Source organism: Pteronotus mesoamericanus, unplaced genomic scaffold, assembly GCF_021234165.1.
Source record: "Pteronotus mesoamericanus isolate MK-2021 breed Mesoamerican mustached bat unplaced genomic scaffold, CSHL_Meso_final contig_347, whole genome shotgun sequence".
Lineage (NCBI taxonomy): Eukaryota > Metazoa > Chordata > Mammalia > Chiroptera > Mormoopidae > Pteronotus > Pteronotus mesoamericanus.
In genome coordinates this window covers 225,419-244,647 of record NW_026555137.1, presented here as the reverse complement: position 1 = coordinate 244,647, position 19,229 = coordinate 225,419, and the positions used below count along the sequence as shown (strand labels likewise).

Below are 19,229 nucleotides of genomic sequence, written 5' to 3'. Positions count from 1 at the left end.
AACGGTGTTGCTTTGGTTCACTAATGCCATCGGGTTGTAAGAGACCACGGCAGGCTCCAGGCCTCCCCGATCAGCTGCAACGGTCCCCGCTTTGCGATTGTCAAGCAAAGGCCCAAACCGTCAGAGAGGTGCCTTAGAGGTTCCCGTAAAAACTTTCCATGTTGAAAACAGCTCTTCTTTCTTTTAGAAGTGTTTAGATTAATAAAATAGACCCAAACAGGCGTCTTAAATTGTACAGTCCTCTTGCCTGCCACTGACAGGTGCCACCTACACTGAGCACGCGGCCCCGGGCTCACGCGTCCTGCGAAGCCTGACTCACAGGGCCCAGGCCCCGCACGGGGCCCCCGCAGCCCGACAGGAGGCCCCCGCGCTTTCTTGCTTTGGTTTTTCTTTTCAGTTTGATTCTAAACAAGATGAAAGAGGGTGTTTAACGCCGGTACAGCAGTGACATCCAACCTCGTGTGAACTTCCACCCGCCACAAGCAAACCCACGAGCATCGAGGAAGCATTTTTAAAAGCAGATTCCAAAATGTAACCACTGACAGGCTTATGTATGTTTTAAAGATTTTATTTATTTTTACAGAGGGAGGGAGGGAGAAAGGGAGAGAAACATCCACGTGCGTTTGCCTCTCGTGCGCCGCCTCCTGGGACCTGGCCCGCAGCCCAGGCCTGTGCCCTGACTGGGAATCGACCGGCGACCTCTGGTTTGCAGGCGGGCGCTCAGCCCCGAGCCGCACCGACGGGGCGGGGGGGGGGGGCGCGTTACATACGCCGCCTGCACCGGGGACGCGCTGCACCGAAACAACAGCCTCCCAGAAGTCGGCTCCACAGGCCCTGACCGACAAGACTGGCTCCTTCCTCAAAACATTTGCAGAGAGAACCTTGAGAACAGCGGGGAAGGACAAACAAATGGAAACAAATCGAAACCACCACCCAGCAGCCATCTAAGAAAACCTATCTATCTATTCAGGTATTTATTCACTCTTTGCTTAGTTACAGAGGTGGAAGGAGTGAGTGGCGGCGGGAGCTTGAGAGGCACGCGTCGCAGGGCGGCCGGTGAGGGGGCGGGAGGGGCCGCCCAGGGAGGCGCCCTCCACTTCTACCACCCAGGAGGGGGGACGCGCTGTGAACGGGGCTCGTCCGACTCCGACCACCCGACTGACTCTGGGCCTCGGAGGCCCCGGCCACGGCTGGGACGTGCCACGCGGGCCACCCCGGCACCTGCGCCCTGGGCCGGGCGGCGCAGAGCCACGCGGAGCGGACGGCCACCCTCCCCGCGGCAGCCCGTGCTCTGCCGAGCCCACGCGTGTTCGATGCGAGCACCAGGCGGGGATCAAAGCCATCCACCATCGAAGTCACCCTCTTCCACGTAGTGAATGAGTCCACTATTCGAGACCCAAAAGCATGTGTGATTTGCACAAATACACATGGAGCTGGATCAGAGATTTTATTACATGCACAGTCAGAAATTCAGAGAGTATGTGCGTAACCCTATCTGCCATTAGCCTGGAAGGTTCCGTAACCTCCGTCCACCTCGTTTTACAAGGACTTCAGAGGCCCGGCGTGGGATCCAGCTCGGAGGCTCTTCAGGCCGCACACGCAGCGCGGCAACTGTGCCCGCAGCGCACGCCTGAGGACGGCGCAGAGCCGAGCTCACCGCAGACGGACTCCCGCGCGCTTCGCCTTTACTTGAGAGGCTGGGACTGAACGGCAGCGACGGCGCGGAGTCAGGACGTCACCCTCCCCACAGGGCCACGGCGACCCCTCCCCGGCAGCGCCCAGGTGCCGCGCGCGCCTCCTCCCACGGTCCCCGCGCGCCAGGGCCGCCCCCCTGCCCCCACGCCGCCTTCCTCGTGCGCCGGCCGCATTTTCTCGCTTCCTGCTGGGGCTCATCTTCTCCTGAAGTTGTAGGCCCACGGCACAGCCGAGAGGAAGGGCCGGCGGTCACCCCGCACCTCCTGCCCGCAGCGCCTGCGTGACTCACCCGCGCCGCCCGGGGTCTGGGGGCCGAGGGCGTGCTCCTGCGGCACGACAGACAGACAGGCACGGGCGGGGCAGTCCTTCCGGCACCGCCCCCCTGCCCCCCCCCCCCCGGCCGGCAGCCGTGCAGACAGGCTTCCCGGGACTGTCTTCTTTCACTTGGTTGCAAACGTTCAAGGCCCCCGTGTCCTTCCCCGGCTCGAGGGCTCACTCCTTTTTACTGCTTCACTGGATGGACCTCAGTGTGTGTGCGTCCACCCACTAACTGAAGGGCACCTTGGTGGCTTTCGAGTTTCGGCAACTAAGAACAAAGCTTCTGTGAACACCCACGTGCAGGTTTCTGCGGGGACGTGAGCGTTCGACCCCTTTGGGCGGACGCGAGGGAGCACAGCGCCAGATCACATGCTGCCGCGTGTTTCCTTTTCTCAGGCGCCACAACGCTGCGCCCCCGCCAACCCCAGGCCGGGGGAGGGGGTGCGGGGGGGTCCCCATCCCTCCACATCCTCGCACATTTGTGTTACCAACGCTCCGGATCTTGACCCTTTTCTGATAGGTGTGTAGTGGATATCTCAGTGTTATTTTTCTTTTTGAAAAAAATATTTTTTATTTATTTTTAGAGAGAAGGGAGGGAGGAAGAGGGAGAGAAACATCGGTGTGTGAGAGCCACATCCATCAGCTCCTCTCGCGCACCCCCCGCTGGACACCAGGCCCACAACCCAGGCGTGTGCCCTGACAGGGAATCGAACCGGCGACCTCTGGTTCACAGGCCGGCGCTCAATCCACCGAGCCGCACCAGCCAGAGCTTATTTTTTGTTCTTTTTAAAAATGTATATACTTCAATGCTCATTTCCCCTAAAAATTATTTTCAAAAATAAGAAACATAAAAATTTATGTAAAAGAATACCCATCACAGTATTTTTATAATAAAAAATTATTGAAGCCAATCTAAACATTCAACAATACAAAAGACCAAATCAAGATATGGCTATGAAAGTAAAACGCCATAGAGTCATTAAAACTAGAGTTCAAAACCATTCAATGACATTGAAAACGCTCATGACGTGTTAAGTAGGAAAAAAGCAGAACGCAGCACCTGTGGGAGAAACACGCGCTCGTGCGCGTATGCCTAACAACAGCCTTGGGAGAAAACAGGCGGGAGAACTAGAAGCAACTTTCTTGTCATCGTGCTTCCCTTCGGTTTTAAATTTCCTGCACTGAATACGTAGCGACGCCTAAAACGTGCTCGGCCCCTGCAGGCCTCGTGACAGACCCGCGTGTGCGCTGCAGACACGGCGTCTGCACAGCATGTCCTCGGCCACACGCCGCCCCGTCACCACGGAGGGTGTTTCTGAGCACTGAGCCCTTAAAGCAGACAGGCTCCCCTTTCCCGTCGTCACCGTCACGGCCACGGCGAGACAGGACGGCTACCAAGGGGAAACCTGCTGTGTGCAACCATCTAGATCTGACCGTGCAACAGAGGCGAGGGGTCCCACGTGTGAGGTTCTGACAAGTTCCGCCCATGGGCTCCTGCACCCTTGACACACGCACGTGCGCACACCCCCGGCCACTCTCCGCACGTCAGCGCGGCCCTGCTCTCCTGGGCTGAAAGGCGAGCTCAGGGGGTCAGGCAGGCCGAGGCCCGTCCCGGGACAGGGCTCTGGCCGCCGCGGCCCCCGGCCCCTGCAGCGCCGCGGTGGCCTGGCCACCGCAGGGCCCACTGCGCTGAGCGTGAAAGGATCACGCGTGTCGTTCTTTCCTACCAGAGCCTGAAGTGGGAGTTTTGATACTACTGTTTCACTTTAATTAGAACATCAATTTTCACCTCGATAACTGGGCCACCACCACCCCTGCAAGGAAACAATCACCGTTACACAGGAACCGTCAGCGACACAGGAACCGTCAGCGGAGGGACAGTCAGTACCCAGCGCTAGTCCTGTGTTCCGGCGCCCCTCCCCCTGCCGCTGCCGCTGCCTCTGCCAGCGCTGCCTCTGAGAACCGCCTTGGAGAGCTCTGCCGCCCCCCACCCCCCCCGCGGCCAGGCCGCCCTGTCCCTGCGCACGCCGAGCTTCCGCAGGACAACCGGGAGCGCACGCGAGGCGCAGGCGAGTGCCACGGCCCGAGCGTGACCAGGAGGCACCAGCCCCCCTCCCGTCAGGGGAGAGACGTGCGCAGCCAGGCTGACGTACACTTCAGCGTTGGCAGCCAAGGCTGTTTCTACAACCTCACTCACCCCCAAAACCAACCTCTAGGAACAGATGTTCTCAAAATGGAACAACAAAAACACTGGAAGGATAAATAGAAGGACAATGCACAAAACCAAGCCTCACAAACGACGTCGCCCACGCACAGCCACGGCCTCGTCATCTCGTAGCGGCCAGGCGCCCGCCGCCCGCACGTGGAAGCAGGCCGAGCCCGACACTCACCCTCAGGCTGTCTCCCGACAGGAACAGGTTGTAGGGGTTGAGGATCCGCTCGTAGTGCCCTCTGATGTGGGAGCCCACAGCTTTGCCGGGAGCAAACCCCATCTTGGTGGCAATTTTGGTCCATTTTCTGTCCTTGCAAACAGCTGCAAATCCACCTTCTTCTGCAACTAACTGTTAAATGAAATAGCAAAAGAAACTGGAGAAACCTATATGGAAACCACTTCTGATCGTCCTGGGCTCAGGTATAACTTCAAAAACAAATGCTCTTGGCTAAGGTAACCTTTTAAAAACATTTTTTCTAGGCCAAAAGAAAATACATATACCTATCATTTTTAGGCGAGAAAATTAAAACATTGCTTTTGACAGCACAGTCCATAAACGTTTTGTGCCCCGCCCCCCCAAACAAAGCAGTCAAGGTTTTCTGGAAGGAAGAACTAAATTAACAATTAAATCTCTTTATAAAGGGGGCCGAATCAGGGAACCTTAAAAAACCGCCACACACTACGAAGCAGAAGTGGCGGCAGGCAGTGCGTCCAGGGGGAAGGACGGGGACTCTGGGCTGACGTGAACCTGGACGTGGGGGGTTACGCCCCGGGCTGACGCGTAGTCAGCTTCCTCCTGAGCCTCAGCGGCCTTGCCTGTAATACAGTAGCAACGAGGGCCTCGCGGGACCGTTGTGAAGTTAAAAAAAACAGGCGGCAGCAAAGTATTTCGCAAGATGCGGCTTTCACCCTGGGAAGGCAGAGCCCCGGGAGCTCCACTGGGTGGAGAAGTCCCGCCTTCCACGTTGCAAGCCATCAGGTGCGTGTGAGGCCAAGGCGGCCGCGCCCCTGCGGCCCGGGGGACCCCTGTGTGTTGGGGGAGGGGCGCCAGCCTCACCTTGTTCAGCTGAAACAAGTCCAAGATCCTCCGCTCCACGTGGGGGATTTTCAGGGTGCTGCCCTGCAACTCCCAGTACTTCGCAATCTGGTCCAGGAAGTTCAGCTTCACGCGCGTCTGAGCCTAAATGACAGAGAGCTGTGTCCCACCTTTGCTCTAAACCTCCTGCCTGTGACCTGTGCACGTGCTATTTTCACGTTTACGGTATTTACTGTCAGTGCAACACCACTTCTGAATTCAATAAACTGCCAAAAATATACAAAATAGAGCTGGTAAGGGAATTAAATATTAACGAAGCTTCTATTCCAGCCCTAACGTGCACTAGCACAGAGCCTGACCACCGGCCCCGCGCCCGCCCCCCCCGGGACATGACCGGCGCGCGGAAAGGTGCTTCCTTAGGCCACTGGCTGGGGTCCGGGCTGTGACAAGCAAGCGTCTATGCGCCCCCTCGGCCTGTTCTCTCAAAGTACAAATTTTCTGATCTGCTCGAACACAAAACTGAAAACAGGCTGACAATACTGATTCCATATAGACTTTAAGAACTCGTGGTACCGTGAAGATCACAGGAAACCGGGGACACTTTCTTAGATGTTATCCCTCGAACAGATTATCACTGTTGTTCACAAGTTTAAAATTTTTGTGTGTCATTCCCCCCCTTCCTTGGAAAATGTCAGTCAGTTTTAGAAGTTTTAATTCGCACAAAGCCAGAACTGAGAGCAACGTTCCGAGGTTTCCAACCACCTTCCAGGACCTCCAAGCGGCCCTGGCTGGTGGCTCCGCGGGCTGGGCGTCGACCGAAGGTCGCCGGCTGGATTCCCAGTCAGGGCACCGGCCTGGGTTACTGACCAGGCCCCCGGCTGGGCGTGCGGGAGGCAACCGATCAATGTTTCTCTTCTCTTTATTCCTCTCTTCTCCTCTCTCTAACACTAAATAAATAAAATCTTAAAAAAAGAAAAAGACCTCAAAGTGAGTGCCTATCAACTATCTTTCAAGCTCAACTTGAAAATACATGGCCTGCACCACCAGCACCAGCACCCACAAAATTCCAGTGGACGCTGGCTCCCTTTAAGTTAGGAAGGTTTGCTTAGTACAGAAAACCCACGCGTGGTCCGGTTCGATGCAGAACCGGACCAGCGCAGCACCGCGGTGACCAGTCTCCGCCCACGCCACCGCGCCCGGGCCTGCAGCCAGGGCCTGGGCGGACACAACCCCTCTCTGGAGAGCCCCGCTCGCCCCCCTGGGGAAAGACAGTGTCACTGGGCCTGGACGGAGGGCAGGTGTCGGAAGCAAGTCAGAGCCGAGGCGCTTCCTTTGTACGGTTCTCCCGGTGCACCCTCTCAGAACCTGAAACCTAGCGCCTGTCACCTAAATGCAGAAGGATTTAAATGAAGGACCAGGCGGACGAGTGACAAAAATCCGTGTTTTGTAGTGGAACACGGGTCGCTGCAAAGGCCCCGCTGCCGTGCATGTTACCCTGACAACCGACTGCTGGCCGGGCTGCAGTCTCCCTTAAAGCCACTAGGTTTGGCCGGAGCATCTCCAGGCAAGCCCCCTGGGACTCAGGCCCCGGGGCCGCAGCTGAGGCGTTACCTCCAGTTCATTGAGCCTCTGGATGCGCGGGGTGAAGTGAAGCTTGTCCACGTCGCACGCGAACGGAGGCTGCCAGTCCTGGGGAAGAGAAAAGCTTTCATTAGCGGAATTTAGAAGCCTGACCTTCTAAAAATTGTTTCAAGTTACAACCCTGTTATCTCTAGAAGTCACACAAAAGAGAGCACAGTTTTAACTACAATTTAAAGTTTAACCGCATGTAAGATACAATTTAATGTAAGATACAATTTAAAACGCTACTTCCTGATCAATGTAACAGCCCCAGCGGATGCCCTGAGGACACCTGCCCAGACCCAGGCGGCAGACCCAGGCGCACCGCTGCGGACCCTTCTCCTAACCGCGGGCGCCTCCGAAGTCAGCAGCCCACATGCAGCCCAGAACGAGGGCGCAACGCCCGTGAGGCAGGAGACCGGGATTTGGGAAGTATAAACAAACGACAGCTCCCTTTAGGACTATGGGAAGAACGGAAGTTACAAGTATCAGGGGCTTTTATGGTAAAGCAAAAGTAACAATTTATTACATTAAGTTCTAGCAGCTGAACTGCAAAGACCAACGACCCCCCCCAGGCCTCTGCCCCGCCCCCGCCCGCAGCTGTGAGGATCGTCCATCCGGCCGAGCCCTAGTTGCCAACGAGCGCTTTTCATCACAGCAGTTTCAACACAGGTTAACGGGCTCCCATGTTTCCCGTTGTCTCTCCGACGCTCATTTTCGAAGCGCACGATGCGCGTGGAGAACGCCCGCCAGGCTCCCAGCCTGACTACCCTGCGACTTGGTTACCTGGCCATTCCCTGCCCCAGGGACACCTAAAACTTAGGGAAAGGTATGAGGCTTGTATCAAGTAACACAGGTAAAGCCTTTAGACCTGTGCCTGGCATTTACAAAAGTAAATGCTCAAAAAAATTTAGTATTTTTTCTGAAATGTTTATCTTCATAATAAACCAAAAAAAACCAAACCAAAAAAAATTTAGTCTTTAAATCAAAAAAAAAAAATTGTCTTTTGCTAACTATGCCGCGAATATCTGGTATTCCACTGTATTGACACTTCCTCGGTATTTCCCTTTCTACCCTCATTTGTTAAACAAAACGCCGGTGCGCCAGCCACAGAAGCCTCACGCAAGGGTCGCATTTCCGTCTCGTCACCGCAGGGGAGACGTCACCCTCGCCCCGCGGTCGCCGCCGCCTGCGGGCCACCTAAGGGGGTGGCTTCAGCTGGCTCCAGGGACAGATGCCAGCTACACCTAAGTGTGAAATGATGTGTGGAGTTTTTAAATCCTCACCGGAGGATGTGCTTCCTGGTTTCAGAGAGAGAGGAAGAAGGAGGGAGGGAGGGACACTCATCGATGGCCGCCTCCCGCGGGAACGCACAACCCCGCACACGCCCTGGTGAGCGCGGCCCCGTGACCCTTTGGTGCAGGGACAAGGCTCCGGCCCAGAGCCACCGGCCAGGGCTGGGATGGTTTTCAAGAGGAACTAAAACTACAACTACCTTCATAAAACGGCGCTACTGGTGTGTCCAATGACTGTTACTGAACAAGTAAAAATTCTAATTAGGCAAGTTAATTTCCAATGTCTCTACAAAGCTAAGAGTAAAAACTGTAAAATCAAAAGCTCTGGCTCCTACAAATTTGCCCATCACCAAACAGGACTTTGTAAACAAAGAGAACAACTGTTCAGTGAAGTCACAAGGTAGAGGGAGGGGCCGCTGTACCAGCCGAGGCTCACACCGCGCGGCACAGGGCCTCTCCCCCAAGGGCACAGACGCCCACCGTGGGCGCGTGCAGACCCCCCGCCACACAGCAGGAGGGCGCGCAAGGACAGCCGGTCGTCCCCACAAAGACACCGACCCGCTGCTCACACAGCCAGTCTCACCGCGAGAGAAACGACAGACGGATTCCAGGAGGACATCCCGTAAAATCCCCAGTCCCACTCCTCTAAACTGCCAGGGTCATCAAGAACAGGGACCAGTCTGAGACGCTGTCACAGCTGAGAAGGGCCAGAACACACAAGGCCCCTGCGTCCACGTGGCGTCCTGCGTGAGATCCTGACCGGAAAGGAGGGACGGCAGTAAAAACCAAGAATGTGGGGATAAAGTATATAGACTGCGCTGACAATACTGGTTCATCAAGTGTAACAAAACTTGATAAAAAAATGACAAAACGAGGCCCAAAAGGCCTCCCTCCACTTGTGGGGCATCACTGGCTATCGGGGAAAGAGGACTGTTCGCCCTCTAGAAGCCACAGGGAAGGGACAAGCTGAGGCCTTTGCCACACGCTCCCCTGGCTCCCGCAGGGCCCCGGGCCTCTGGGCGCCAGCCTGTCCCTCGCAGTCGGGGCCCCCCCCCACCCCCGCGACAGCACGAGGGCCCGATCAAAGGCAGCAGGAACACACCACTCCCTTCAAGGCACTCGCCGCGCCTCCCGGGGCAGCCGCCGCCGCCGCCGCAGCCCCCACGCCAAGCCCGGTCGCAAGCGCACGGCTGCACTGCCGCCGTCTGTCCCCAAAGAAATGATCTCCTAAGAGGTCTGGCTGCTTCCTTTCATTCCTAGTATCCAGGACAAAAAGACAATTTCTTTTCTTTAAAAAAAAATTTACTTTACTTATTCGAGAGAGGGGCAGGGGGGAGAGAAAGAGAGGGAGAGGAACCTCCATGCCAGAGAGGAACGCTGCTCTGCTGCACCTCGCGCGCCCCCAGCGCACCCCCACTGGGGGCCTGGCCCGCAACCGACCCCGGCGTGTGCCCCGACCAAACCAGCGACCTTGCAGTTTGCTGGGTGACACCCAACCGACTAACCACGCAGGCCAGGGCAAGCGACTTCTGTTAGAAAACTGAGGCTGTGGCGAAAAGATTACATACTTCAGGAAAGTTCCAAAAGCCATCTGTCAGGGGCAGGCGAGGAGAGAGGGTGGATGCTGCCCCTCGACCTTCCCGCAGCCGCACCCCAGCGACCAGGGCACGGAGGGTGGGGGTCCAACGCCCCATCCTGACCTCACGGCCCTGCTGGAGCCGAACACTCACAAGCCAGTCGCCCCCGGAGGTTCCAAACCAGTGCCAGGAAGGGGACGGGAGGGACACTGCGAACCACCTGAAGCCTCAGAGGAGACCCCAAACAGTTTTTGTTTTGCTCGCGCTCCATTTAAGGACACGTTTGCAACTGTACTGAAAAAAGAAAAAAGTAAACAGTAAGCCACTCATCTTACTAGATACAGACACATAACAGCTATTTAATCCTGCTGCAGCTGAGGTGCAGTAGCGTCACGTCTAACACACGAAGCGCAAGTGATCTCAGAACACGCATGACTCCACGGCCACATGTGGAGTCAAAGGCGGAAGCGTGAAGCGGCACCGGCGCTGCCAGGAAGCCGCCCCCACCCCCAGCCCCCGCCGGGGCCTGTCCCACAGGCACACGGGCAACCTGCCAGGCCGGCCGATGGGGCTCTGCCCTCGCCCAGGGGCTGGGTCTCCTGTCTGAAAGGAAAGGATGAGCCACCCGCGGGCACAGCCAGGTTAGGGTGGTGGGAAGCAGGTCCTGCCTCCAAAGACACTGAAGTGCGTTCACCCCGAAACGCCTCAGACCGTGCTGTGTGTTGTACGGAGAGCACTATGGACTGCCTTATTCGTTTCAGGTTTATTGCCACATTTAACGATCAATTTGACTGAAAAGAGAAGCCACTCGAACTTCACACACAGGGAAGTCGCAGCCCAACACAACCGGTCCCGTCTGAACGGCTGCCGGATGCGCACGGGACAAACCCCGAAAGGCTCGTCTGTCACCTGCTCTGGCAGGTCTTGCCCAGGGCATTTCGGAGCTGTGTCTAGAGTTGAGACGAAGAAAATTGGCATCATAAAATCAGACAGTATTAAATGCGGGCTCTCAACAAACCTGCTTTTTAAAAAAGATTTTGTTTATTTTTAGAGGGGAAGGGAGAAAGGGAGAGGAACAGCCGTGTGTGGCTGCCTCTCGCGCGCCCCCAAGCGGGGGCCTGGCCCGCAGCCCAGGCACGTGCCCTGACTGGGAACCGAACGGGCGAGACCCCTTGGCCCGAAGGCCGGCGCTCAGCCACAGAGCCGCACCGGCCGGGAAGGGCCCAGCCTGCCTTTTCCTCCACGGCCTCCCGGCACTGTTCCCGCAGCCGCCAGCCGCCTGACCCTCTCCCATCCCTAAAACGCGTGCCTCTGGGGGGCCGACACGACCCTCCTCCTCACCCCGCACTCCCGTTCCTCCCTCGCCCGGACCCTCCCCGCAGCCCCCCCTCACGCTCCACCCCCGAGGCCTCGCCAGCGCCCACGCACGCCTCCCGCTGCCTGCACACGTTCTAGACCACCTCGTTGCGGATCTCTCACCAGTACACGGAGCTCTCGTAGGTCAAAGCTGTTTAATTCACTTCTAAAACCCTAGAATCTGAGCACGAGGCTTTCAATACATGTCTGAACGGAAACCACAACCAACCTGAAGGACTCGGCTCCTTTCATTTGCCAGAGCCTGGCGAAAAAGGGCTCCCCTGGTCCCCTGAGGCACAGCGGAGAACGTCCGCCAACTCGGAGCCCCCGGGTAGGGCGCTCCTTCCAGTTCAGCTGCCTAATGACCAGAGGAGCTACGTAAAATCCAGACGCTCAGGCCCCACTGTGGTCAGTGAAATCGATGAGCCAGGAGTTTCCATACAAAGGAATCAGGCAACGACCAAGTGCCTGGAACGGCTGAGCTCCTCCACGTTGACGCATGAAGGGAACGAGCCGCGGCACTGAACACCCTGGACAGACAGAAGACCCGGGCGCGGGCCGGGCCTGGCCACGCCCCCACTCCCGAGCGCCGCTGCCGCTGCGCCTGGGCGGCCCCAAGGAGGCGGGGGCCCCGCAGAGCCCTGACCGCCGGTCCCTGCAGGGGCCCCCCAGCGCAGACCCCTGCCTGAGGCAGGAAAACGCCACGGTGGGCAGCTCCCCGCCTGCCCTTTCAAAGCTGTGACAGCTCAGACGCCACTGAACGTCTCTCAGCCGTTTCCGTATCGCCAAGGTTGTCATGCTTTAGTGGGGAAAAAGGACATGCGCCAGAAGCCAAATGTTTTGATTCCTACCCTTCTGTTCTTTCCATGAAGTCTCTATTCTCTAATACCAATCCACCTCCAAAACCAAATTACGTTGGATCCTAACTCAAATCCTAGACCCTGTCCCCCTCAAAGAATCTTGATGTGCAATCGCCTATCATATAACAGAAAGGCGTATTTGGCAAATGGAACCTGGAAAAAGCCACAGAGTTAGCAGTGAAACAAAGCAGACGCAGAACCCAGAAGACTGGGCTGCCACCAAGTCCCATTTCCTAAAGCCCGCAACCCGCACCCTGCACAGATCCCTGATGCCAGCCTCCCCGGGGGGTCTGCGGGCTGTTCTCCATGTGTCCAGAACGCACCCTGATGCTGGGTAAGAGCCGCGCTGGGAGGCAGGAAAGCTTGGAACTCCCGGAATGTCACGGAACCAAAGTTATATCCCAAACACTCTCTCGGCAGAGCTCCCCCACCCCCTCACCCTTGACCACGCGTGAGGAGAGACCACCGGCACCAATCCCAGGAGACCCTGCTCCCCATCGCTTCCCTCCAGGCGGCACTGGCAGGGACCAGACGGTACCTCTGGGTTTAAAGGCTGCCCAACGATGCGCGGGTACAACCACACAGAAAACTGGAGGGTCCCGACTGAAAGGCCTTGTAGCTCTGCAGCCTCGGCCGGGATCTGTTCTCCGCTTCTGGAGTCCGGAGAGGACAGTGAAACGGCAACGCTCTGGCACCTGCAGCCTGCAGCCCACAGGCCTCGCAGGGACACGTGCTTAAGAAAACCTCTGACCCCGTGCTCAGAACACACTCGGTTTTTAAATTTTAGTTCTCTGAATGTTACAGTTTGGTCAAGCTGGTGAAATGGCAAGAGTTAACACAAAAGTCTACCTGCAGCCACACACAAAGCATACGTGGCTGGGAAGACAAGAGCTTCACCTGGCTGCAGATTCCCAACTAAAATACTGAACATTCAAAGGGGGGGTGGGTGGGGGTGGGGTGTGTGTGTGTGTGTGTGTGTGTGTTTTCTTTTTTAGGGGAAGAGCGTGAACGCAGTCCCCACGACCACAAATCGCGCAGCCAGGTCTCCCACGCTCCGGGAAATCGCAGGGGCCGGCACCCCCAGAGCACAGCGCGCGGGCCTCGCCGCCCCGGGAAAACCGCCTTCCTCATCAGGGCACCTCCCTGCCCGGAGAGCACAGCATCCAGTACCTAAAACTCGGCGAGCACACCCCTGGACGGGTGCTTTAATACACCTGGAACGCAGCACTGCGCGATCAGGACAAAAGCAAAAACCACACTCTAGAGATACATCTGCACAGGGCCCACCACCTGTGAGGCAATGTTAGGAGCTCCAATAACCGAGGACATATTTGAACAAAACACCGGAGAATCCAGATGTGTACGATCACATGGGAGTTCTAATGAAATCTATTATTTTTAAAGTTTGTCAGCCAAGAATATAACCGGGCTCTGTCCTGGGGGTCAAAGTAAACATCTCCCATACTGCCTCTTCCACTTTCTCCCATTTTACAAGGGAAATAATGAAAGCGCAATCGATTGACCTGCCTGCCGGGCAAGAATGGGGACGACGGGAACCTGCCTGTACACACGCCCTGCGCAGAACACGCGCAACAGATGTGGACCTGCGAGTTTCCTGAAATTTACAGCAGCTCTGCCTGGAAAACACGTTCTATCCCACTAGTTTTAAAAAACACCCAGCTATGGAAAAGCTTCACCTAAACGAAGTGAAGAATTACCTTCTGTATATTCTAGTTTTGATGCTGGGTGGCCTTTTGATTTTTCAACTGCCTCTTTCTACAAACCCATTCACTAAAGGGGAAAGTGAGGGACACGTACGTGACACCGACCCCTGCCACTAACCCCTGCCTCACTCCGTCTGTCCCGACTCTTCTGACCTGCAAACAAATGAGCTTTGGGGTCTAAGCTCCTTGCAAGCCATCAATTAACTACTCTGGACAGCAGTCCGAGGCCCGTGTCAGATGCCCTGATAGCGGAGGAGAAGGCTCACTTGTCCAAGGTCATGATGGAATTAGATTCAAGATTCTACCCACTTTTTTTTTACATCTAGAAACAGTAACTCCTTCTTCTACATAAGAGAAGCTGACTTTTAAAAATACATGAAAATTCACACACTATCTCCTCGATAAAGCTTATTTTTTATCCCTGCAAAATAGTCCTGAAATTTTACATCTGTTGTAAAATAACAGATTACCCAGTGAAATGTAATCAACAAGTTCTAAAAAGCGGTCTGTTTGTGAGCCTCTGCCTGGCAGCACAGAACGGGCCTCCCATCTGAGAAACAAAGCTGTTATTTTGGGGAAAGGGCTCTTAGATTTTTAAGGGGTTGTTGACAGAAGATATTTGTCAATGACCTGGCTTTCAAATGGCGCATTTTGAGCATTCGATCCCACAAATACGTGAAAGGGCAATTCTGCTGAAGCAGAAACTGCGCCCTCCGGACTGAAGGTCAAACCACCGGTTTGCACGGACAAGTGACCCTAAGGACCTGACCCCCGTCTAAGGCCTTGTCCAGAAACGGACCTCATTCTGTTTCTTGGTTACCCCTGGCTCCCGGCTCTGCCCCGCTGAGACAGTCTGGCAGAGAGGAAAAGGGACCAGTAATAGCGGAGGATGGAGAAGGCCCTCCGCCTGCCCACCGGCTCCGCACGCAGCGCCCAGCCTGAAGACACTGCGGCCCCCACAGGCTCCGCCCGCTGCGCACCACGGCCACTCAGCGAGACTGGGAGGCGCGAACCCGGCCTCCTCCGACGGGCCCTGCTGAAGGATGGGCGCCTCACCCCGAGAGGCGGCGGCAAGGCTGCCCTCTCCGCTCCCCACGTCAGTGTTGCTGCTCCGCTCTCTCCTCTCCTGTCCAGGAAAACGGCCCGAGAGACTGTATTCTTTATGTGCCTGCTTCAGTATTTTCATAATAAAATATGTTTTACTACACACCCTGGAAGTGACGGCTTTGACAAAACAAAGTTAACTACTCTTACAATCCACAAAAGCAGCTCAAATGTTGAAAAAATAAACAAAGCCGATGATCCTATGGAGGATTCCAGGATTCCAGGCCACGCCTGAAGGTAGGGGCCCGCTGCTGGCGGGGTTGTCAGCAGCCTGAGGGCCGGCCTGCAGGCAGGGAGGGTGCCCGTTCCAGGTTCCACGCTGGCTGGGGCCGCAGCCTGGGGTTCCCCAGGGTCCCGGTTTGGGGGTGTGCGAGAGGCAACCACGTCTCTCACACATTGGTGTTCCTCCCTTTCCCTCTCTTAAAATAAAAATAAATTTAAAAAAGAGAAAGGGTCTACAATTAGAGATTTGAATGTTTTTGAAAACAGGACTTACAAGAATGCATTAAATCAAGTCCCCCTGCTTTGTTCCCAACGTAATTACAGAGCATAAAAGACTTACTGCCCCAGAAACAGCTTTTCCTCATTGGCCTGGTGCATAAACTTGGAAGTATAAAAAAGCAAACTCACCATAGAACTCGTCTAATAATGACAGAAAAAGAAACATTTTAGGAGTGCACAAAGGTAGCACCTCATTTTCCTCTCTAACCCCGTATTAGGAAACAGCCGTTAATAAAATGCTTGAGAAATCTTTGTTTGGCCGCCCACAACTGTTGGGTCTAAAACAAGCTTCTCACAACTCAAGGTTCTAAAATAGTTACCAGTTTCTCAAAGTTTCAGGAACCTAAGGGCAATGGGGGTCCGCAGCTCAGCCCAGGGGCTCCCTCCTGTGCCTCCGGGGGTTCCTCTTCAAGTGGTACCACTCAGCGGGAGTTTCTGAAAGGAGCAGACTGGCAGCATTGGTTCCAACCTTGTGAGGTTGACCACGACCTTTGCCACTTAGGACAGGAGTATCAGCACCACCTACAAAGAACATCTCATTCTGAGAAAAAAAAAAAAAAAAGAAAAAAAAAGAAAAAAGAAAAAAAAAAAACACCAGCCCTGGCTGGTGTGGCTCAGAGGACCGAGCGCGGCCCACGGACCACAAGGCCGCGGTTCGACTCCCGGCCGGGGTGTGTGCCTGCTCCGTTGGCCAGTTGTCCACAGGGGCACAGCCCGGCAACACACCTGCGGCCGCCGCGGACCCCAACCAAGTCGAGTTTAAGTGAACACCCACTCGAAGGCCACAGCGAGGGCGGCCACCTTCCAGCCGGTACGGGGGCTCACGCCAGCCGCCCACAGAGCACGGGGAGGGGAGGGGGTGCAGCTCCTCCTGAGCTGCGTCGTCCTACGCTGGCTCCTCTTCCAGAGGCGCTTACAGGGGGACGCGGGGCTTCTCTGCCTGTGACAACGGTCGCCCGACTCTGAAAAGCCGACCGACTGTACGGCACATGAGAGTTACGCAGCTCAACGCTGCTGCTGCTTAAAAAGTAACGACAGGCTCTTCCTTCGTTCGAGAGTGTTCCTGCTAAGTTTTTCTCCAAACGCTAAGGATTTAAGTTGGTCAGAGAATCGCCACCAGAGAAAAACGTGGGGCAAACACCGGGCATCCCGCTGGGCCAGACCAGAGGAGGGAGCGTGACCAGCGGCCACCCACCCCCACCCCACCCCCCGCCCCCGCGACGACCGGCGCCGCCTCCGCGGGGGGTTTGCTCTTTGGCCGAAGAGAGACCAAAGGGTCCAACTGCAGACCCGAGAAGGGACCGTCTGGCTGGGGTCTCACCCTGACCCTGGCCCCAGATGCACCGGGAAGACACGCGCATCCCCCTCCACCCCCGCGCTCTGTGGAGCGACATGAAGCCTTTGCAGGCCACGGAGCCGTCGAGGCCGTGAAGTCCCCTCCAGTCCACGTGGGAGGTGCTCATAACCAACTCTGCAGCCAACTCTCTTCTGCCTAAAATTTTACGTCCGAGAAATTAACCGTCTTCAAGTACCACAGAGCGACAGGGACACCCAAGTACTTCCAGGAGGAAGCGAACATTTGTATTTTAAAGGCAACAAAACGAGAACGCAGACGGAGAAGGAAAAGAGCAGCTCGGGACACAGCCAGGCCACCGTGCCCGGCGGGCGGCTCCGAACAAAGGGTCCCCCTGCCTCGAGCTCCAGCTCTAGCCCCGCATCCTAGGACCTACCTCGCCCGCAGGTCGCACAGGCGGCGCGGCCGGTCCCGCAGGAGCGGCTGCTGTGTGGGCGCCGGAAAGACGCGAAGAACAAAAGGGCAGAAGCCCCCGCACACGCCCCCTCCGCCCCGCGCCGCCCGGACCCGCGGACGGGACCCGCACCACTTGTTCGCCACCGCCCCCGGGGGAGCGGCTCCCACCCGCCGCCGGCGCCTTTGTTCCGAGAAGACCCTTCTCCCCGCGGAGCTGCGACTTCAGCGGCCGCTTCCCGTCCCCTGGGCCCCGGAGTCCGCGGACAAAGGAGGCGGCGAGCCCGGCAGCGGCCGTGCGGGCCGCGGGGCTGCTCCCTCGCAGGAATCCGCCGCCGCCCGCGGAGACCGACATCTACAAGGGAGCCGGTACCGCGCGCCCGGGCCGAACCGAACGTCCGACCCACGGCGCCGTCCTCGGCCGGAGACCGGCACAGCCCGGCCGGCGCGTGCGGGTCCCCGAGACGACGCGCCTCCGCGGCCCACTTCCGAGCCCCTATCCTGCCGGCCGCCGACTTCCTGAGCGCGTGTCACGGCCGTTGTCAAACTTGTCCGGCCAAACTCAGCCCAGCGTCGGCGCTGTGGGCGCGGGGCGCGGGCTCTCGCTGAGGAAGCCCCGCAAAACGGCTCCCCCGAGGCGGAGGCTCGCCTCAGGGAATCCCCGCCGCCACGAAGGTCGCGGCAGAGGCGCCCCAGAGGGGGGCGCGGGGGGCCGCGCGGGGCCGGGGGCGGGGACGACGCGTCGGCGGCGGTCGCAGCGGCAGTTAAACGCCGTCCCAACGGTCCCGGCCGTCCAACTGCCGTCAGGCCGACGCGTCTCCCCCGCCCGCAGGTGGCCGGGCACGGCCCGGCGGGCGCTTTCCTCCGCGGACGTTGGAGCCGTTGGGGACCGTTTCGGGAGCCCCCACCCCGCCCCCACGCCGCCCGCGGGGGGCGACGGCGCCGCGGCCCCGGGCCCCCGCCTCCGAGGTCGTCCCGCCGGACGTCGCCCCCGCCCACCGCCGCCCAGCCCGCGCCTCCCGCTCCCGCTGCCGCCCCCGGCCGCCCCGCCGCCCCGCCGGGCCCGGCCCGCAGCGCGCGGCGCCCAGGTGAGGCCGCCCGGCCCCGCCACACAAAGGACCCGGCGCCGCCGCCATATTGAAACTTTGCTGCGCGCACGACAACTCCGGCCGCCCGCCCGGCCGCCGTCCCGCACCCGCGCCGCGACCGCCCCGCAGCCGCCCGCCCGGCCCCGCCGCGCCGGCCCGGCCCCTCCGCGCCGCCGGGCCGGACGGACCCCGCCACCGCCCGTTCCGACCCCGCGGCCCCGCGCCCGCTTGACTCACCGGGGGCGGCCGCACCTTACAGATGCCCGTCTGCTCGGCGATGGGCCGGATCTTGTGGATGAAAGCGAACGGGTCGGCGAACTCCTCCCAACTGGGCTCGAACACCGGACACTCGGGCGGCGGCAGGAACTCGCCCAGCGGGCCGGGGCCCCCGAGCGGCGGCGCGGGGCGCGGGCCGGGAGGCGGCGCGGCGACCGGATCCATCGCCGGGCTCGGGCGGGGACGAGGACGGCGCTCCGGGCTGCAGGCAGCGACAGCACCCGGGCTCCTCAGCCTTCCTCGGGCGCCTCAGCCTTCCTCCTCCTCCTCCTCCTCCTCCTCCGCGGACGGCGACGACGGCGTCTGCGCAGCCACGCCGTGTGCCTCCGCCGCCGCGGCAGGAAAAGGAGTCCCGCCCCGCCCCCACCCGCCGCCCCCGAACCGGAGGGCGGGCCTGCGCGGGGCTGGACTCGACCCTGCGGCCCCGCGAGCCGGCCAGCCCGGGCCGTTTACTCCCAGCCCCAGGTCCGAGGGGACCCGGGTCGCACTCCGCCCGGGGTGTCGCGCGCGCAGTCCTACGTCCCCGCGGGGGCAGCGCACCCCCAGGGGTCCCCAGGGCCGAGAAGGCACCGGCTCCCCGTGGCTGCAGCACCGAGGCGAGAAAGCGGTCGTGGGACGTGCGGGCGCAGCCACGGCGGAGCACTGGCCTGTCCTGGGCACCTACCTAAGCGTCCATGGTTAATCTTGGGGCTGCTGCGCAGGCCACGCGAAGCACGTCCCCCTGTGACCATGTCACAGAGAAGGCTCTCCAGGCACAGGGCGAAGGAACCACAGGCCCGACTAACGCGCTAGAGATGCAGCCTCTACGACGCAAGGCAGG

At 58.6% G+C, this 19,229-nt stretch overlaps 1 protein-coding gene across 1 annotated transcript in view; it reads right to left on the bottom strand.

Moving 5' to 3' along the window:
* KDM5B (lysine demethylase 5B) overlaps positions 1-18,671 on the bottom strand; it is a 47,717-nt gene extending 29,046 nt beyond the window's left edge. The window contains exons 1-4 of the mRNA XM_054576511.1: positions 18,371-18,671; positions 6,873-6,950; positions 5,283-5,405; positions 4,404-4,574 (exon numbers count right to left, since the gene is read on the bottom strand). Coding sequence (XP_054432486.1) covers positions 4,404-4,574; positions 5,283-5,405; positions 6,873-6,950; positions 18,371-18,574 — 576 coding nt within the window. The 5' untranslated portion in view covers positions 18,575-18,671. The remainder of the gene's footprint in view (positions 1-4,403; positions 4,575-5,282; positions 5,406-6,872; positions 6,951-18,370) is intronic.
* Positions 18,672-19,229: the final 558 nt, after the last annotated feature.